This window comes from Psammomys obesus, unplaced genomic scaffold, assembly GCF_907164565.1.
Source record: "Psammomys obesus unplaced genomic scaffold, mPsaObe1.curated_primary_1811, whole genome shotgun sequence".
Classification (NCBI taxonomy): domain Eukaryota; kingdom Metazoa; phylum Chordata; class Mammalia; order Rodentia; family Muridae; genus Psammomys; species Psammomys obesus.
In genome coordinates, this window is record NW_026592510.1 from 9,797,974 (window position 1) to 9,819,049 (window position 21,076).

General features: G+C 37.7%; 1 protein-coding gene across 5 annotated transcripts in view; it reads left to right on the top strand.

Annotated features, from left to right (window-relative positions):
• The window catches only part of Rfx3 (regulatory factor X3), a 274,748-nt gene that overhangs the window by 224,728 nt on the left and 28,944 nt on the right, over positions 1 to 21,076 (top strand). For all 5 annotated transcript variants that reach the window (XM_055614027.1, XM_055614025.1, XM_055614028.1 and 2 more), the window contains 6 exons: positions 2,503 to 2,624; positions 4,331 to 4,443; positions 11,514 to 11,629; positions 12,082 to 12,236; positions 15,995 to 16,092; positions 18,375 to 18,524. In XM_055614027.1, the coding sequence (XP_055470002.1) occupies positions 2,503 to 2,624; positions 4,331 to 4,443; positions 11,514 to 11,629; positions 12,082 to 12,236; positions 15,995 to 16,092; positions 18,375 to 18,524 (754 nt within the window). The remainder of the gene's footprint in view (positions 1 to 2,502; positions 2,625 to 4,330; positions 4,444 to 11,513; positions 11,630 to 12,081; positions 12,237 to 15,994; positions 16,093 to 18,374; positions 18,525 to 21,076) is intronic.

Genomic DNA, 21,076 nt, shown 5'->3' on the forward strand with positions numbered 1-21,076 from the left:
GATATAATAAGTATTGACATATCCTTCCAGAACTTTCTTGTAATCACCATCAAAAATAACCAAGCTTTTTTTTTTTTTTTTTTTTACATCTTTCCTGTAGCCCCATCCTTCCTCCTTTCCCAGTACTACTCTCCTTTTTCCTCCCTCTGAGGAAGAGGGGAGCTCCCTTTCCCATCCATCCCAGCTCATCAACTTGCATCAAAACTGAACATGTCCTTTCCCCCTGTGGCCTGGCAACATAGTCCTGCCATGGGGAAGTGATCAAAAGCTGGCAAGTGAGTCTGTGTCCAATGCAGTGCCCACTTCCCTTAGCAGAGGACTCATGTGAAGCCTCAGCTGCCCATCTGCTACATCTTTGTAGGAGGCCTAGGTCCAATTCCTGCATGGTCCTTGGTTGATGCTTCAGTCTCAGCAAGCCCCTCCAAGCCCTGGCTAGTTGGCCTCATTGGTCTTCTTGTGGAGTTCCTGTCACCTCCAGGTCCTTTTCTCTTCCCTCCCACTTTTCCACAAGACTCCCTATGCATTGTGCAATGTTTGGCTGTGAGTCTTGGCATCTCTTTTGAGACTTTGCTGAGTAGAGCCTCTCAGAGGACAACCCTGACAGGCTCCTGTCTCCAAGTTTAGCAGAGTGTTGTTCACAGTATCGGGTTGGCACTCCCGGGAGAGTGAGCCATTGGTTGGCATTCCATAAATCCCTTCACATCTTTTAGGCAGGGTAAATTTGGGGTGGAAGTTTTTGTGGATGGATTGATGCTCCCATCCCTCTCCTAGGAGACTAGACTAGGTAGAGGGTGTCCTCTTCAGTCTCTATGGCCTCTGCTACTAGGGGTCTCTTTTTGAGTCCAATAACAAAGCTCAGCTGGCTCCTTTATTAGCAAAAACTCATTGATCCCTCCTTTTTTTCCTTTCTTTTTATTCTTTTGTATATCACATCCCAACTGCAGTTTCTCCTCCCTTCAACCCTCCCTTCTCCATGTCAACCCAACGCCCTTTTATCTCTCCTCATCAAAGAGCCGGCCTTCAAGGGGCTTCAACCAAACAGGGAACAACAAGCCACAATAAGACCAGGCACCTATTTTCACATCAAAGCTGGATGAGGCAACCCAGTAGGAGGAAAAGAGTCCCAAAGGCAGGCAAAAGAGTCAGAGACAGCCCCAGCAACTAATGTTAGGAATCACACAAGAACATGGAGCTTCACAACTGTAACATATATGCAGAGGAGCTATAGTCAGACATGTGTTTTGTTATTGTTCTTGTTTGTTTGTTTGTTTGATTGATTGATTTTAATATGTGAAATGATGAAAAGTACATTCTGGGCAAAAGAAAAACTATGCTCACTACATGAGTAGTCTGTGCTTGCTTAAGGGAGATTTTTAGAGGCTTTTGGAGATAGGGCTGGGCTGCTGCTAGGAGTTGTGCTTGTGATGGTATGGTGGTGCGGGTGTTGGTGCTGGTGGTGATTCTGGTACTGCTGGTGGTGATGCCGATGTTGTAATGGTGTAATGCTTGTGGTGGTGCAATGGTGGCAGTGCTGGTGGCTACACTGATGCTCGTGATGATGGCAATGGTGCTGAGCCTTGTGGTAATGATGATGGTGGTGCTGGTGCTGGTGGTAAGGATGGTGTGGTGGTGTGGTGCTGGCAGGGTTGTGATGTGGCAATGTTTGTGATGTTTGGTCTCCAAGAAGTGTGGTCTTTATCCCCTATGGCACATTTTATCTATTTTAGTAGCAAGGAACATACATAAAGTTTAGAACTAGGACCTAAAAGCACACCACTCTGCCTTTGATTGCTCTTTGTGGGCATGATTTTTGCCCTGTGTTTAGGGGAACCCTGAACATTGTGCTTGCTAGTCAAGTGCCCTAACACTGAGCTAAATCCTACCCCAAGTTCTTTTATCTCTAATTAGACAAACTAGCTTTATAGGTGAATTCTTATTTTGTTGCATACCGAAACTTCTGGTCTTTGTATTTGCAACTGTTGATAATAATCAGGGAGATGGATGTGTTGAGATGCATAAGAGGCTTTAGGAAATGTGAAGAGCAGTCTGATGGGATTTGTAGGTATATTAACTAAAAACCCTTCATTGATATTTCTTTGCAAACTCTTTGATCTTGGTTCATAATGAAATTCCAGTGTATTTATATTTTTTACCTTGAGCTGATGGCCACCACAAGCTACTTTCACAATGTGTCCTACAACTATAGGCACAAGAATCTTTGCCTCTATTGTCCAAAGAAATGCCTCATAATTCTTTCATTCTTACATCAATTTCTGGATTTCCACAAATGAATTTCTTTCTGATCTCCCTCCCCTTTTTCTTTTAATATTTGGAAAAAAATGTATGCACATAACTTCATGAGAGTATCAAGAAGAAACATTCGACAACTATCTTGAGACATTAACAGAACTAGATAAAAACCGAACGCCTTAAAAGTTTGGATAGTACAATGAAGCAAGGAATAATTTGGTTTGTTTGTTTTTTCCCGTCTAATATTTTTAGGTACAAGCCTATGCAGAAAGTGGATGGGGTTGCAGATGGTTTCACAGGAAGTGGCCAACAGACAGGCACATCTGTTGAGCAAACTGTAATTGCCCAAAGTCAACATCATCAACAGTTTTTAGGTATGTTAAGGTGTAATGCATATTAGTTGCTATTAGGATTTTGAAGAGAACAATAGTGGTCTCTTCTCCAAGTAGAATGTCTTCAGGTGTTATCTCCATATAAAGGGGGAGGTGATTTGGTGCTGAAACGATGACATTTAAATGATAGTTCTAGTTCATCTCCATTGAAATATTAAGCTATGTGGAATCTTGAATGCATCTGTCTTAAAAATCTCAGTGCTTTGAAAGTGTTTCCAAGCATTTATATTAGTGTTGGCTTTTGTGATCAAAATCATTGTTGTGTTTATTTCAGAAATAATGTCCAGCCCAAAAGAATTCTCATTTCCCATGTACAAAGTTGCATATCCATATTGTTAGATTAGAAAAATTATAAACATTTTAAATAACTTATTCTTTTAAATTGAATACGGTGCTTCCGATTTTATAATTTTATAGAGAGTATTCCCGTTTGTTGTTCCTGAAAGTGTCTGGAAGTAGAGCTTAAACATTTGAATACTTACACTGGAGCCAAAGGAGAAAAAGTGACAGTTCAGTGGACAGCACTTTCATAGATGAGGGTGTGCAGTCTCCAAACAGTGGGTCAGGATAAAGAGATGCTGTCAGAGTGTATGTGTATGCACACATGTGAGTACGTGTTTGTATATCTGTACGCATGTGTGTGTGTCTCGCTGTGTGTGCGTGCATGTGCATATGTGTCTGTGTGTGTGTACGGTGTGTGCATGCGTGTCTGTGTGCATGTGCGCTTGCCAATGAAAACATCTGGAATAGACCAGGTCAGAAAGCTCCTGAACTTGAAACTGTTACAGCAGCCTTTCCTAAATCAAAGTGCTCAGATACAGTCTTAATTGACCACTGAGCTTTAAAACAATATCACTTTTTATTAGGTAGCTGTAGTTTAGTTTTAATTTTCCAAAAAATATTAAAAACAGTTTAGATTTTCTACGATCTATAAGTGATTACTATTTTTTATTTAATGTTGAATTTGTGGTAAGGAACGCACAAAAGTGCATTACGAATTGTGCAGGGCTATGAGAAAAAGTGAGAGAGTGTGTGCTATGTAAACTATAGTGTCATCAATAGAGGGCTAAATGATGTTCTTGTGCAATAGGAACTGTCATAGTGATTTGAAAACAGAAGGGTAACGGGGCAGGTAGCCACCAAAAAGAGCAGGTTGGCGGAAGGGTCTTCTCAGAAGACTTGTGCGATGGCAGGTGACACTGTGCTCATGTTGGGAGAGGTGATGTGACAGCAGGATAGCATCATTTACCAAGTTAATGTTGTTAAGGTTATTTTTGTACTTTTTGGCTATTAGTTTTATAACTTTATTATGTAAAAGCTATGAACATAATGAGTTTAAGGGTATGTTTATTTTTATATGGTTGAATAGTGTAATAATAAAAATAACTACAATTGCTACTGGCAAGCTCAGGTTGTTTATTTTTCACTAAGAACCTATCCAATGCCCATTTTAATTAGAATAAAGCTTAGTTCATACAAAATTCACAAGTATACTCCATTCATTCTTATGTTATATGCTAAAAATCTTACTAAGTCTGGCTAGAAAATATTAATTTGAAAGTCAATGATCTTTGGCCCTCTGATCTCTAAATTTTCTTTCCTTTTTAGTCTTCTGAAAATTTCCCTCATTAATCTGTAATTGACAGCATCCACAATAGCTTTTTTCTGTTGTGTTGTCATGGTAACAGATGCATCTCGAGCACTTCCAGAGTTTGGAGAAGTTGAAATCTCTTCTCTGCCAGATGGTACTACCTTTGAGGATATCAAATCACTGCAGAGTCTTTATCGAGAGCACTGTGAGGTAAGACACTTAAGCATAGTTTGAGCACACACTAAGTTTTGCCACATAACTTGTTAAAACAAAATAATCAAATTTTTCCCCTAGAGAACAGAGAAGTTAGTACTAGTTATTTTGAGCATTTCTTTGAATACTTAATAAAAATCCTTCTTTCTTGTCTGAGAGTGCAAAGTGAAGGATGAGTGAGAGTAAGAATACAATTTATTCTCCACTTCTTAAACTGAGCTTTATGTGTTTTGATAGAGCAATTCTACTTCTGGGTCTCTTCCCTACACATCAAATATGCAAGGGAATTTATTACATTTTTTTTGATCCAAGAGGTTGCTAATAGCTTCAATATCTAATTATAAGAGCAATTAAGTCTGCTATAATCTATAGTTTGGACTACTATATGCTCTTAGGACTGAAAACCCTAAATGAACTCAAATGAAATGAGCTCCAAGATGTTTAATGTTAAAGCCAAAAAGAAAACTAGAAAACTCATGTAACATGTTGTTTGAGTGAAAAAGACCTTAACGTCTTTCTACAAGGAAAAGTAAGAAAATGTTAATGATGTCTATGATGGTTTGAATCACCCCTTACTTTTAGGTGTTTAAACACTTGGCCCCAGTGGTGCTGCTTAGGGAGGCCTAGGGGTGTGTGGCCTTATTACAGTGTTACTGGAGGTGTGGGCTTGGAGAGTTTAAACACTTGGCCATTTCAAGGTTACTTCTTCTGCTTTGTGCCTGTGGTGAACCCTCTACTTTCTACTCCTGCTTCCACATCTTTGGACTGCTTTCATGGACTCTAATCATCTGGACCACAGTCCCAAATAACCTCTTCCATCTATAAATTGCCTTGGTTATGGTGTTCAATCACAATAGAAAGATAACTAATACAGAAATCAGTCTTAGAGAGTATGTTAGCTGTGAAGAACCTAACTATCTTAGTTTCTGGAGGAATGTAGAAGACTTTGGAATTTTGGACTAGAAAAGGGGTTGAAAGTTTTAAATGGGGCTTAATAGGGTCAGTCTAGTAAGAGCTTCAAAGACAATAGTGCTGAGAGCTATGTGGACTGTCAAAGCACAGCTGAAGAGGCTTCAGAGTAGAACAATATTTGACTGGATTATAGACTGTTCCTTTGGTTTGGTGGCAAAGAATTGGATGGTTTTTGCCCATGCTCCCAAGAACTTGCCTAAGGCTAAATTTGAAAGTATTGAACTCATATTATTAGCAGAAGAGATTTCTAGATAGCATACTATCAACTCGGTCTCATTTATTATTACTCATTCACAAGCAGGCCTACAATGAAAAAGAACAAAGGTGCTGCAGAAAAACATACAAAATGTACAGAGATCAAAAGGACACTGAAAGGCTTAATGTTATTGCCAAGGCTTGTATGTAAGAGAGACTGCAGTTGTTAAGGAGATTAGGGCCATTAAGGATAGGTCAGATCTGCAATCCAAGAAAGGGAAGGTCCTCTTAGGGCAAGACCTCTTATATTTCTTAGGCTCCTGGAAAGCAACAGCAATCAAAAGCTGCTACTAATATGTATCAAGGGTGTCAGGGTACATCCGACTCTGACAGCCCAACTTGTCTGTGTTGTCCTTGTGGGGATGGCTCTGGAGTCAAGAAGGATAACGAAGTTGTGGAATCTCCCTCTGGTTTCACAGAGCTGCTGAGCCCAGGCAACATGTGGCAGGAAATCCCTGCCTGGAGGCTCTAAGAGGGAAGGGGCCCTGAAAGGTCAGAATGTGAAGCTGTGTAGGTAAACCCTGGCTTGTAATGAGACCCTAAAATGTTGGAGATGGCAGAGTGATGAGACACCTGCCAAGGAGAGCTGCACATTGGGGTGTGGAACCAGCCCAAGAGAGGAAGGAGAACTAGAGGGGAGAGCCATCTATGCCCTTTGACATCAGTTGTAGCATTAGAGAATTTGATGTTTGCTGTAATATTTTTCAGTCATGTTTTGATGCAGTATTTTCTTGTTATTACCCTGTTTCTTTCTTTTGGAATGGTGATGTATATTCTGTGCCATTATATATTAGAGATATGTAATTTTGATTTTACGAGTGGTTACAATTAAGAGATTGCCTTGAATCTTAGAAGAGACTCTGGACTGCAACTTTTAAACTGAAAAACTATGAGGACTCTAAAAGTTGCTCTAGATGTGTTTTGCTTTATGATATGGCTATGCTATAATGAGGGTCAGGACGTGGGACGTGGTGGCTTGAGTGAAACGTCCCTCATACTGTTGGGCATTTGGCCTCCAGTTGGTGGTGCTGTTATGGGAGGCTTAGGAGGTGTGGTCTTTTGGAAAATGTTTATCACTGGAGATGGGTCACAGGAGTTTAAAGGCTCCCACCATTTTGAGTCTGCTCTATCTGTTTTGTCCTTATAATTCAAGATGCACCCCCTTCCTTCTTGCTTCTGGCTTTGCTATGCCTTCATGGGCTCTAACTCTTGTGAACCATACGCCCAAATAAACTTTCTTCTGTAAGTTGTGTTGGTCATGGTGTTTTATCACAGCAATGGAAAAGTAACTATATAGAACTTTACAAAAAACAAACAAAAGTGGAGGCCATGCTCAGGAGAGTCAGTTTTCCAGTGGACCCTTTTGAATATCACAAATGTATGATACTATTGAAAAATAATGTGAACATATATTTAATAAGTACTTTAGGTCTTTTTTTTTAGGGACTCTTTACACCGATTTTAGAATTTAAGTAGCTTTGTCTCAGGAGTGTATGGGATCTGCCTGCAGATGAATGATTACGCTGTGATTTCTAGAAAGCTCCATCTGAGTGTTAACAGTAAAGGATGAAATAAGTTTCAGGTTAAGACTGTATAGATTGTTTGAGGGCTTGGTTGCTTAAGGCTTCTCTTGGTGTTTTATTCCCTTACTCCTATTCTCCCTCTCATGTTAGCATTGCTGACATTGTCTAGGAAGGAGGCCTTCTCCATTCCAATACATTTATACATCTCAAATTCACCTGGTAGAAAGGAGCTGATGTATTGCACAGAGTTTTCTTTAGTGGTTTTAGAATTTAGCTAACTTTATTCTAGGAGTGTTTGTGATCTGATTGCAAATTGAAGAGTAGCCTGTAATTTCCGAAGAAGTTCTCCTGACTGTTGACAGCTGGCAGCAAAGGATGAAATAGGAAGTTTCAGTTTAAAAGCATGGATAGATTTTTTTCCTTGCTCCAGAAATAAGAGTACTTGAGTGAACCAGAGTGCTTGTCAGAGATGCTAGGTTACTGACAACCAAGAATGAGTCCTCTCCTTATCAGCATCTATGATGGAGTGTTCTTCAACATACCTTACTCATCTCCCAACACTTCTGGCATCATATCCAGTATTTATCTTCCTTTGATATTTTCCTGAGTATTGGAGTATTTCTAGATCATCATTATGTACATGGAGAAAAATTCCTTTTACACATCGTATTCAATGAAAATTATGTGAAGATTCTTTAAACAATTCCTTGGTTGTCTGTATTCAGATAAAGCTGTCCGTAAGCAGCTTAGCTTATACAAATATAATTCAGATTTTTTTGAGTGACTCATTTATTCAGAGTGTAAATTGGAGTATAATTATTTACATTGCTAAAGAGTGTACAGTGAGATCATTCTAAGCAACAGACGCCTCCAATAAGATTAAAATAGTATTTAGATTATAAAACTTTCATGAAAATTCCAATTGTGATGAATCAATGTGAAGAAATGGGACACTCGTAATATAATTAATCTGTGTAGGAAATGACAGTCCACAAAATAAACCCCATTTGTAAGTAATCAGTGCTCATACCATCTCTCGTGGAGCAGAGTGGTATGTTTAGAAGAGAAAAACTCTGATTTTTACAGATGAAAAAAAAAAGCTGCCTGTATCTCAGATTCAATCCTGTAGTCATTTGCCATAAGTTGGTACAATATAGATTATTTTGATTTTTATTTGCCTCAATAATTGAAAATTGGATGAAAAATGATAGTATTTTAGTCACTTACAAAGCTGCTTTACATGAGGCTGATGTTGCTGTCATTTTCAAAGAGTTAATTTGATATTAATCTGAAAATACGGGATTTATGATGCGCTGAAATTGCGTTATTTTACTCCATATTTTCCACAGTTTATATTTTTAAGGAAGGATTGTTCTGCTGTTTGGAATTCTTGTCTGTATTTATTAAGGTATGTTTACAATCATTAGTTTTAGTCTTGGCGGTATCTAAAGCATTAATTGTCTAATACTTTAGAGACACCTCATGAAATATGCCTAAGCTGCAGTTCAGAGAGCAAATGTAAGAACTTCCTTCTGGGGAGGTTTTGATTTCATATGAAATGAGGGACAACTGTGTTTACCTTGTTTTCAGAGCCTCCTTTTCCTGTTATTTAGTCTTACTGAAAGTTTTTATAATTAGGTTGCTTCATTTTCACTCTCTGACAACTTGCAGCATTCCCTGCTTGTTCTCAGAACATTTCCTCCACTCACATGCTTAATGTCTGAATCAGCCTCAGGGTGTTGTCACAATCTTTAAGCCAGATCCATATAAGGGGCACATCCTAGAACTATGATGATGCAGCTTACTTCTTCCTAAAAATTCAGATGAACTCTAGGATGCCCCCATATTCTCTGCCTTCTGCGGACTTTCTTAGATCCTGGTGGGATCTTGTTAGTTTTCAGTTATTGGTGGTATCATACCCATTCTGCTGACTTGTACTGCCTCTGCACTTCATCCTTTTACATTCAGCATAATGACAGAAAAATTTTCCTTTGGCTTCCTGTTTGCTGCTCTCTGAAAGTTCTATATAAATAGTTTGCACTGGCAGACTGAAATTAAGTATGCTCATCAAAAGTCAGTAGAGTAGGTGACAGTTACTGACATCATCAACAAAGAAAAAAGAAAACACCTGAAAATTGATTCTAGAAACTAAACTTAAAGTAAAACTCAAGGCAAGAACCCCACAGTTAGAAAAAAGTACTGTAAAGCTGATCTATAAAAGGAGTGTACAGAAGTAAGATTGTATGCTGTGGTGGAGAATGCAGGTTATTATATGGCCAAATATGGCTCTTATGGGTATCCCTTTTAATTTCAGGAGGATATTGCTACCTAGAGGATTCTTGACTCCAGTTCATATGTTACTTCTGCCTGGCTAGGACCCTTGATCAGCAGCCTTGAAAAGAGTTAGTGCAAACCTTATCCCCATCTTCCACACCTGGGCAACTAATCACTCTTAATGTCTGCCTTCTCGGATGTCCAGTTGTCATCCACCCGAGAACACAGGTGTTGGATGCCCCACAGTCACCCACCCGAGAACACAGGTGTTGGAGTGCTTTGTCCTTCCTGGTCTGGAGTAAGCTGAGTGGTGTGACAGTTTCATTTGTCGAGTTCTCTATATTTACCCTGGAAGAGAGTCTCAAAGAGGGATTATTTAGATCAGGCTGGCCTGTGGGCATGTCCGTGTGAGAATGTCCTGATTACATTAGATTGGATTGGATTTTAATAACATCTTATTTAACACAGAGTTGAAAACAATGTAACCTAACATGGAGGTGATATAAATATTAATTACTTTCAAATTTAATACATTTTTAATGTTATGCCTTGTCATTTAAAATAGAATATAAAAATAAGAACATTATTAATTTTTATTTTCTCCCAAATCTTTGAAATGTTATATTTCATCAAGGAAATATAATATATAAACTATTTATCAGCTATTGTATCATTTTTTATTATCAACTTTTATTAATTTTTATGTATCTAAAGTATACAGAGTTCAGTTGATCACATAAGTAGTACATGTTTTCTTTTTTCTTTTGCTGCGATAGAATATCATGACCAGGAAAAGTTATAGAAGAAAGAGTTTATTTGGGACCCCAAGGGACAATAGACTGTCATGGCAGGGAGATATGACACCTAGTGGAGGCAGGGCAGCAGGGGCAAGAAGCTGAAACTCAAATCTTGAATCACAAGCACAGAATACAGATAGAGAACTCAAAATGGCACAAGTCTTAAAATTCTCAAGGCCCACCTTGTTGTCCTCCAACAAGGCCACACCTCCTAAGCTTCCCCAAACAGTGCTGTCCATTGAGGACAAGTAGCCAAATGTCCGAGACTATGGGGTCATCATACAAACCACCAAACATTCTGAAATACAGTGTGTTATTTCAACATGGAAACAATATAAACATGAGTAGCTAATGTTTGGACTTTTCTTTTGGAGTCTTTAAAACCCAATCTTTTGTCAGAAACAGTCCCTGTTCCCATTACTATGGAACCCACTTGGACACTGAACTGCCATGGGCTACATCTGTGCAGGGGTTCTAGTTTATGATCACCTCCCCCTGAGGGGGGAGCAGCCTTACCAGGCCACAGAGGAAGACAATGCAGCCACTCCTGATGATGAGACCTAACAGACTAGGATCAGAAGGAAGAAAAAGAAACCCTCCCCTACCAGTGGACTTGGGGAGGGGCATGTGTGGAGAAGAGGAAGGGAGGGAGGATTGGGAAGGGAGGAGGGAGGGAACTAGAGGGGGGATACAAAGTAAATAAAGTGTAATTAAAAATAAAATTAAATTAAAATTAAAAAAACCCAATCTTTTCATTTCAACAAGAACACACTCTACAGCCAAATCATTACTACCTATTTTTGTTCTTTTGTTAGAGTCATTGGAATATGGTGGTGTTAGTATTTCAAAATATAAATGATTACTAAATTATTTGATTTTATATTGTTTTACTATATCTTTGAAGTGCAATATATGGTCATTTCAATATGTAATTGATATGAGAGCTAGTGATTTTAGATACTATACTGTTCTTTGAATCTGACAAAGTCTTGAGTCTGCAGTCTGCCTTTGGTGCCTACTGTCCTTAGTTATTGTTTTTGCAGTGGCCTGATTTCAAGGTTCAGTAGGTACATGTGGTTAGTGGGAGTCCCTAGAAACAAGATATCAGTCATGGAAGGAGTTAAATACATACGGGATGGTTCATACCATGTAGGAATTGTAGCTGCCTTAGCGGGAGCATCTGATGGTAAAAGAACAAACAAGGGGAAGTAAAGCAAGTATTATGGTTTGGTCATTTTGTTTTTAGGCAATATTGGACGTTGTTGTGAATCTTCAGTTTAGCCTGATAGAAAAATTGTGGCAAACATTCTGGCGCTATTCTCCCTCTACTCCAACTGACGGCACTACTATTACTGAATCAAGGTCAGAATCAATATGGTTTTCTGATTTATTTTCATGCTGAAGTAGATGTCACTGCTAATAAATTAGAGATATGTATACCAGTTGTGAACTTCACTTGATAACAATGAGTAGACTGATGCTTTGAACAGCCTAGGGATAAACCACAGACTGCTCTGCTGAGGTTAGTGTGTGTATAGCTCCCACTTTATTAACTTGGGGAACTATTAGATAAATGTCATGCTAGTACATTAGCACCCTGTCTGCCTTTCAGACCATAAGAAAATATTAATGTGTGCAGGTCGCTCTGGGGGTGTGTTTGTATGTATACATACATTTGTATCCAGCCATATGACCCCAGTGCAGTGATGCTATAGTTCTAACCTCAGTAATATTTGATAAACTATTTTTTAAAGTCCATTTTCTGTTTTATCCTCATTTGCCATCTATTCATTTGCGACATTTATTCACACCAGCAATCTGAGTGAAATAGAAAGTCGACTTCCGAAAGCAAAGCTGATAACTCTGTGCAAACATGAGTCTATCCTGAAATGGATGTGTAACTGTGACCATGGGATGTACCAGGCTCTGGTGGAGATTCTCATCCCCGACGTCCTTAGACCCATTCCTAGTAAGTTAAATGGAGACAAGTACGGATGCTTTTGTTCTCATACATACCACCCAAGAAATTTTGGGGATTGATGTTGCCATCAGGAATGATCCTAATTTTATTTAAATTTGTCAAATAAAAAACATGTAGCATAGAGAATATTGCATGAAAGAAGGCTAGAGTGACACTATACTAAAGGGGAAATTACATGTTTTCTAGTCTTTTACATTATTATTATTTAAAAAAAACCTAACCTACAGCTATGATACCCTCACTAAACTAATTGCAAGAACACCATTAGCTTAGTCACCCATGTGAAATTATTCTACTCAGGTTTTAGTCCACAGCACATAGCCAAAAAATATTCAAATCTCATTTGCAGGCTGCTCCCTTTCATGGTTGCTTAGAGTTTGAAATGGATTGACTGTGGTTTCCAGTAGAGTTGAATTCCTTTATAAAAGCTCAGGCTCTGTCACCTGTATTATCTTAAGTTCAGTTTCCATTTACACTGATGGTTAACTAGGATTCTGAGAGAAAAATCTACACAAGCATTGTGCCCAACCTTGAAGCAAATGGGAAATGCATGAATCACTCATAACTTTTTTAAGTAACCACGTTGTAGTGAACAAAACTGGCTTCTGAACTTGTAGATGTAAATGCTACTATACACACTGTTAGAGGCAGTCGGACTACTTAAACCTTCATTTGGATGAGCCTTACTAGTGACCTTGACTTGGAAAAAAATGGGACTGTGATGTTAATAAAGTAAAAGCAACCTTTTAGCTCATGACATTGGCAGCTATGTACTTTAAAAATGCTACTCACCAATTATTTGTTACACTACTATGGAAAGTATATAAATAGAATTTAGTAGAAGAAAACAGGAAGCTGTTAACATTTGTGTGTTTATATTTGTAAAGACAAAGAAACAGTGAAAGGTATAAATTCTTTTATACATTCACTTGCTTAAAATTGATGCTTCTACACATTTACAAGCTATGCCAATCAGTGTGCATTAATACATGGAGAAGAAAGTAAAAAACAAAAGAAATCCCACTGGCATTATCTTAACACTTTATATATTGCTCACGTGTCCCACACTATTCCAGGTTATGTGACTGAAAAGGTTGATAAAAAATGATACTGTCACAGAAATTTTCACTATGTCGATTTCTGCTGGATTTTGTTCCAGAATTTGGTTTTCCCACTACTCTCCTGCTCCTTGTGCTCCAAGTGTTAATCTCTAGAGATGTTTAAAAGAAGTTGCATAGGCTAGCTCATTAGCCTCTGACATCTGGCTATGGACACCCCATTTCTCTCCTGAGATACTAGCAGGGATGTCAGTTCTTTATTTTTTTTTCAAGGCGGGTCAACAGCACCATTACTCATTACACAATTCTGCAACCATGTGCTTTTGTCTTAGCATTATAAGAGTTTAACAGTTCCCTAATTTAGATCATGCACCAATTGTAGTTTACTTTAAGCCTTGGAATTTTAAGTATATAATATACTTGCCCTTTGTCTTTTTAAAAAATGTGATTAGAAAAGTGGTTTATAGTCTGTCAAAGAGTTTGTCTCTACACTCACCAGAAAATGGAATCGTTTCATTTCTCTGAAATTACAAGATGCATTAATATGCTTCTCTACAAAAGAAATGTAGGGAATTTAATTTCCATTTTACAGTAAGGCTCAACAATGTAATGCTTAAAATACAATGTAGATAGCTACTGCCGGGTGAGGTGCATTTTAATACTGATCTTGAGCAGGCTGAGGCAGCTTAGCTTTGGAATAGATTTTTAAATACCAAACCATCCATTTATGAGTCTTTAGAAGCTGTCAGAGTCAGTCTGCACCATTTCGATTTTATATGAATCCCTACAGAGAGAACAAACTTAATTTTATTTTTAAAAATTGTATTTCTTGGCTACTAGTACTTCACTCTACCATTTTCTGTCCAGATGGGATTTCTTTTTTTAGCTAAAAAGTCTGCACATCATACTAATTTAAAGTCAGCCTGAAGCGCCTATATTCTAAAATACATTCACCCGAAACATAGAAGAAGGAAATTAAGTGTGAATTATTGAATAAGAATTCAACTGGTAACACTATAAATTGGCAACTGGGAATATAATAAAAGGTTGGCTAAAATATCATTTAGTACAAAAAAGTAAATACCTAAACTTTTTAATATACAAAATGTATCTTTTTATGTTATAATCTCCTTTCCATCAAAAATATCTAGATAAAATAGGGTATGTGTGGAACACTTTAAAAATAACATTAGAATTAGTGGGGTCCTTTATAATTAAATCATTATTATATTAAGTATAGAACAAATGGAACATGTAAGTTGCCATATTATACCTTGAATAAAACTTAACAGAATTTTAAAACAGGCTGTTAATTTTTTTCACCCTTTTCATTTCCATTCATGCCTGCACTCCATGACTCTAAACAACAGAAAGATAGTGGGTTTTTTTTCTTTTCTTTTCTTTCTGTTTTGGCTAAGGTAGGATGCTTTCAAGATTTCAAAAGATTTCCTCTCAAGAAATTTCCAGTTCAGCCTGGTTAAGAGTCTGTATTCTTTTCTAATCAATATTGAGGCAATTTCAATCTCTACCATCCAGTTACATAAGTTAAAACAACAACATCAACAATAAAAACTGAGTTTTTTATTATTGTTGAATTTTAAATCTTTTTGTAACTTGAATATGCCAAATTCCCTCTAAAAACCTGTTTTGGCAAAAGTAACCAATAAGAGCTCCCATGAGCATAGAAAGGAAAGCGTAAGGACTCCAGTCTTGTTGTACGTTCGGCATGGATAGTTGGCCAAAAGAGAACTTCTTTCTCACAGTATACCACAGACCTGGGTATCTACCAGACAGTGTGGAACTTAGAGTGTAGTTTTGTGTTGTGTGTGCTTTAAGCATTTATTAAACACCTAAATATATACCTAAATATAACCCTCATATAGACACAAAGAAATTAAAGTAACATTGAATAACATTTTGAACAGACTCAGTGAGCAGATCCTTTTTGACATAGTTAGCAATGATAACTCAAGATGCTTCTCGTCATTTCATGACCACTATAAAGTTCTATCATGGGACCTGTCCCTATTACAGGCATTAACAATCTAGGATTGGTTGTTTTGATAATATCTTAGTAACATGGCTCCATGACAGCAGCTTTAACACACTGATCTTTTAGCTCTACCTACCATGTGGAATTGGAATAGTCATTTAAAATTTTGGCTCAGACAGTTCTAAATTTTACTCTACTTTCAACAAAGTTTAAACACTCCAAATCATAGGCTTTATGGTAAAACATCATATATAGACAAAAACAAAGCTCTGCACTGTGTTTCATTTTAACTAACAATATAAAATAAGATTGAGTTTGAGACCAAGATGGAAATTTACAATGAAAATTCTTAGCCCCCTTGATTACAAAACTATTCATGAAGTTTTGTCCAAGGTAGAAAACCCCATAAAGTATATTCACAACTGGTATATGTCGTCATAAGTAGAAAGTTTTGAATATTTTCATTTTCCAACAGGTATCCATCAGTTTCTGAGAACAAAATAGTTTTAAAAGTCAAAAGTATTATTTTTAGATGCACTAAGAAATTAGAAATGATATTACTCTTTAGTCAATGAAAATAATATAAAATCTGCTATGTGCTATGAACATAGTATAAACATACATTTCCCTTGCTCCAGCTTCAAATTAATAGTCTTGGATATCTTTATTGTTCTGCCTTTATTTTTATTATTCAGGTGCCTTGACCCAAGCCATTCGAAATTTTGCAAAAAGCCTTGAAGGTTGGCTTTCAAATGCCATGAACAATATTCCACAGAGAATGATTCAAACCAAGGTATGGTTATGTCCCGTGTGTGTATGGGTATGTGTGTGTGTTTACACTTGCTTAAGAAACTATCTCTTTAGTAATATTCTTATAACTGATCTTTATATACAAGTAACACAGAATAATTTGTAGTACTAGCATATGGATATTGTAGTTCAGAGCTGTTCCTCAGACCTGGAGGAGTCTAGATTCCATATTACCCCTTTCTGGCATAAGCCCATGGCAAGATTAGACAGAGACTAAACTTTCACTTGGCTGCCTAAAAGTCACATTTGTTGCTTTTGTTAATGTATCCACCATTAGACTCCAACAGGGTATCTTTTTTTCTTCAAAATCTGTTGCATTCCTAATAATACCTCAAATAGCTGAAATCACTGACTCAGTACCATCAAAGTGAATGCCCTAGAAGACTGCCTGCACCATTGGCCATCTTGTGAAATTTCAGATTTAATCTAGGTGTTTGCCGTTGTAGAGCATAGCTGCTGCTTTCTCACTGTTGCATATATGCAGCTGTTTTTCTGCTGAGCTCTCAATCAATGAGACGGTTTACCCCGGCTGAGGAGAGAACTTTCTAGTGAGTAGCAATAGCACTAAAATGTCCATGTACAACCCCTTAAAGAAGTTTCTGTACCATCTTGCACAAGCTGCTTAACCTCTTACACCATAACTTGTTGAGGTGGCTGTTGAACAATGTAATATACAGAAGACACTTAACCTGGTGCCGGGTATATTCTGTGTACTCAATGCATATAACCATAAAAATGGGAAACCATTATCTCTTCAAGTTTATATGTGCTTGTGTAAATATTCCATACAGTCATAAAACTTCTCACATTCAAATGAGCCACCTTGACAGTGTCAACACATTATTCTACTCAACTGATTGTTCAAATAAATGCTTCTTATGTACCCATAAAAACTTAGTACAATCTGATATGTCCCTGTAACTATGTTGAGGTTTCTGGCATATTTTGGAAGACTGGGAGTCACATCTACTACATATCTAGCATTTCTGTGAGATCATGAGAACTAGATATTTATTTAGAGTTGTTGTTTTCATTCTCTTTGGTATTTTTCAACATGGGCTAGCTCATTCACTGTCTTATTAGACAACAAATATTCACCAGGTAGGGCCATAGAGCACTTGGCCAGTATGTGTAACGCCCTGGATTCAACCACTATAGTGTTGGGGGACAAGGAAGGAAAGGAACGGTTTATGGCAAGGGTGTACGGAATAACTAAGTTTATTTCTAAAGATGCAAACAGAGTTGAGAAAAACAATGATCAAGCATCCCACAGCTAGCAATAATGAAAAGTTGTCATCAGATCTAGATGTGAAATAGCCAAGGGCTGAAATCCACAGCCTTAGGAAACATCCTTCAAGTTTTTCCAGTTGTAGCCTTGTTAAAGGAAAGAACACAAACTTGTAGGGAGTTACACTCTGACCACTGTGGTTGTGTCCTTTAGTCTCCTAGCAATGCTCACAGTTGATTAACTCTACCTAGGAGCTTGGGAGCAAAGGAAGAGTTACTGTCACCCATGGCAGCATTTCAGGCCATGGGGATGGTGGAGGTGAATGGAAGGGAGATTGTTTTCAAAGGTCAGTGTAAATTTCCCTCATAGCCCATTTCAAGAAATTTAAATTTTTATGTAGAGACAGACAAAGAGACAAAGAGAGATCTTCTACTTGCTGGTCTGATAAATGTATCCAGTCATAAAAACTTTGAACTCACTTGTTTCACCAAGTCTACCAACTTGTAAACTTAAAGTCCTAAGGATGAGTGTGAATGGCACTGCTCTGAGAAGTATTTTTGCCCAGTTAACAATAATAGATCTTTACAGTTTGCTTTTCCAAATAGAAAGAAATGTTCTTACTTGTCTAGTTTCTATTCTAGTTGTCCTAAAAAAAATAAGTGGAGGAGGGAATTAAAGCAAACATTTTCCTACTTTTTAAAACAATGTAATTTCTTGTTGTGGTTCAACAATTAACTTCCAAGACTTGTTTAATTATTGCTGCACTCAGGTGTCAAAGTGTGGGAGTTTGTTTTAGTGTTGACCTCAATGTACTCAAAACTAAATAATTCTTTGTTTAAGAATCATAACTGCTATATAATTAACAAATAAACTAATTACCAAATGAATTTGAAGTGTATCTAAAGAAATCTGTTAAATTTGACTGAAGTAAAACAAGATTTAGAGACTGCAGTAGTTTCTTTTGTGAGACAAATGGGTGGGGGGAAGAAAAGAGAAAAATTAGACACAACCCACCCCGTTTGCTTGGGTTTCCATAGGTTGCCGCTGTAAGTGCCTTTGCCCAGACTCTGCGAAGATACACATCGCTCAATCACCTGGCCCAGGCAGCCCGCGCCGTGCTTCAGAACACTTCCCAGATCAACCAGATGCTCAGTGACCTCAACCGCGTTGACTTTGCCAATGTCCAGGTACTGCCTCCTTGCAAATCCTGTCTTTTAAAGAATGGTGTCAGTTACTCTAACCTAAGACCATCTGATTATGCACTGACAGAATCGGTGTTCACAGTCTCCTCAAGGATGGGTGTTATAGACAGAGCTTCACTGACCCCTCTGTTTTGTGAGGAAAGACAGCTGAGGTTTATGAACTAGTAGGCAATAGAATACATCCAGGTTTGCCAAGGATAATCAAGATCGGAGTCACTGAAGTCAGGCAAAAAATTAGACTGGTCTATGTGTGAGAATTTGAAAAACTATTTAACAGCTCTCCTTTCGTTTTCCCAGCTATAACAACTACATTAGGTTGTTTAAATAATGATTTGTACCCTTGCAAGCAGGCACTTACTTCTGTTATTTGTTATAGGAACCCGCCTTGAAGAACTAAGAACCTCTATTTCGAAGTGTATTGCAGATACCTGAGAAAATTCTCTCTCTTAAAGAATTAACTGCAGTAAGACTGGACGCTTTGGTTCACATTTTTTTTTTTTAATTTTTTTCTAACCCTCATTCTGTACCATACACTTGGAAATAACTAATGTAGGTTCTTTATGGAAGTATAAGAAATATATTATTTATGATACTAAAATAACAAATCTAATTGTTACTATATAAAAGTGATAACACTCCTGACCTAAAGTGTAAGCAACAAAGTAAAAAATGCATATCTAAACACAATCCAAATTTAAAACTTGTGAAACTAACGAGAGACTACATAAAGAAAATAAAAAAGGCAATGCAAAGAATGTTAGAAGTTTGTAAATACCCTATACATAGAGTATATAAAGAACTACTCTGCAACCCATTAATTAAAAAGATCTGATTTTAAAATAAAATAAACAAAATTATCAGCATTGACCACCAGGGGAGTAGGAATCAAAACCATGAGGCAGTAACATTTTGTGCACACCAAAATGGATGTGGTTGAAGATAGAAAATATCAGTTTTGGTTCCTGGAGTACTGGAGAAATTAGCAGTTCATGAGTGGTTGCTGAGAATATAAAGTGCTACAACCACTGAGACATTCTGGCATTTCTTCAAAAAGATAAATATATACTCACCATATGACTGAGCAGTCCATGGCTTGGCAGATAGCTAGGAGAAAGGGAAACATGGCCACACAAGCTTACCAATCCTTGTCTAAAATACTTGGACTGGATTGTTTGGCTCTTTTTGAGATTTTATATTATTTAATAGACTTTACCACATGATTATCCTGAAGTCTGTACTCCGATATGCTCCAAATCACAAAAGTTTTAAGCATTGAACACTCTTAAGTGTGTTTCAAATTTTGGATCTTCAGATTAGAGATCCTCAATCTGCATTTCAGTGTTCAAGCATCATTGTTCCAATTAGACAACCCAGGTGTTCATTACCTGATAAACATGTGCTTTTTCCATAAAGGACCATCCCTGGGCAAGGAAAGAGCTTCTGAAGGCTTGATTGAGCCTTGGAAACATGTTATATGAAGGAGAGATGTTATATGCTTCAATTTATACGAAATGACCTGAACAGACCTTAGAAGTAGAAAATAGGTTTCTCGATGGATAGGGCTGGGGTATTACATGGAATGGGAGATTATGAATACAGTGGATATGGGACTTCCTTTTGAGGAAAAGTATACTTTACGTAGGTAAATTGTGCAGTTATTTCTTCAAGATCAAAATCTATACACCTAAAGAAGATAAACAAGAAAGAGAACCCAGAGTACGATGACAAATCCTCACTTAGAAAGGGGATGGACATTGGATGTAGGAGCAAACAAGTAACAGGACAGGAGCCTACCACAGAGGGCCTCTGAAAGACTCTACCTAGCAGTGTATCAAAGCAGATATTAAGACTCATAACTAAACCTTCAGCAGATTACAGGAAATCATAAAAGGGGGGGGGTTAATATGACCTGGAGAGGACAGGAGCTCCACAAGGACCAAATATATCTGGGCACAGGGGTCTTTTATGAGACTGTTTCTCCAAATAAGGACCATGTGTGGATACAACCTAGAACATCTGCTCAGATGTAGCCCTTGGTAGCTCAGTATCCAAGTGGGTCCCCTAATAAGGGGAACAGGGACTGTTTCTGACATGATGAACTCAATGGTGGGCTCTTTGACCTCCTCCCCACACCCCCGTGGGAGGAGCAGCCCTGCTAGGCCACAGAGGAGGACTTTGCAGCCATTCCTGAAGACACCTGATAAACCAGTATCAGATGGAAGGGGAGGAGATTCTCCCCTATCAGTGGACTTGGAAAGGGGCAGGGAGGAGATGAGGGTGGGAGGGTGAGAGTGGGAGGGAAAGAGGGAGTGGGATACAGCAGGGATACAAAGTAAATAAACTGTAACTAATATTAAAAAAAAAAACAAAAAGGAAAAAAAAAGAAATTTAATCTCTACATCATGCCTAGCTTTGTTATTTAAAATATGTTACATAGTGTTATTTGAGCATGATTCATTTATAGTACAATAAATTTGTTGTGTTCATTGTGAGTTTCATGAGTTAGGCTCATATTTCTGATATCTAATTTTTCAGTC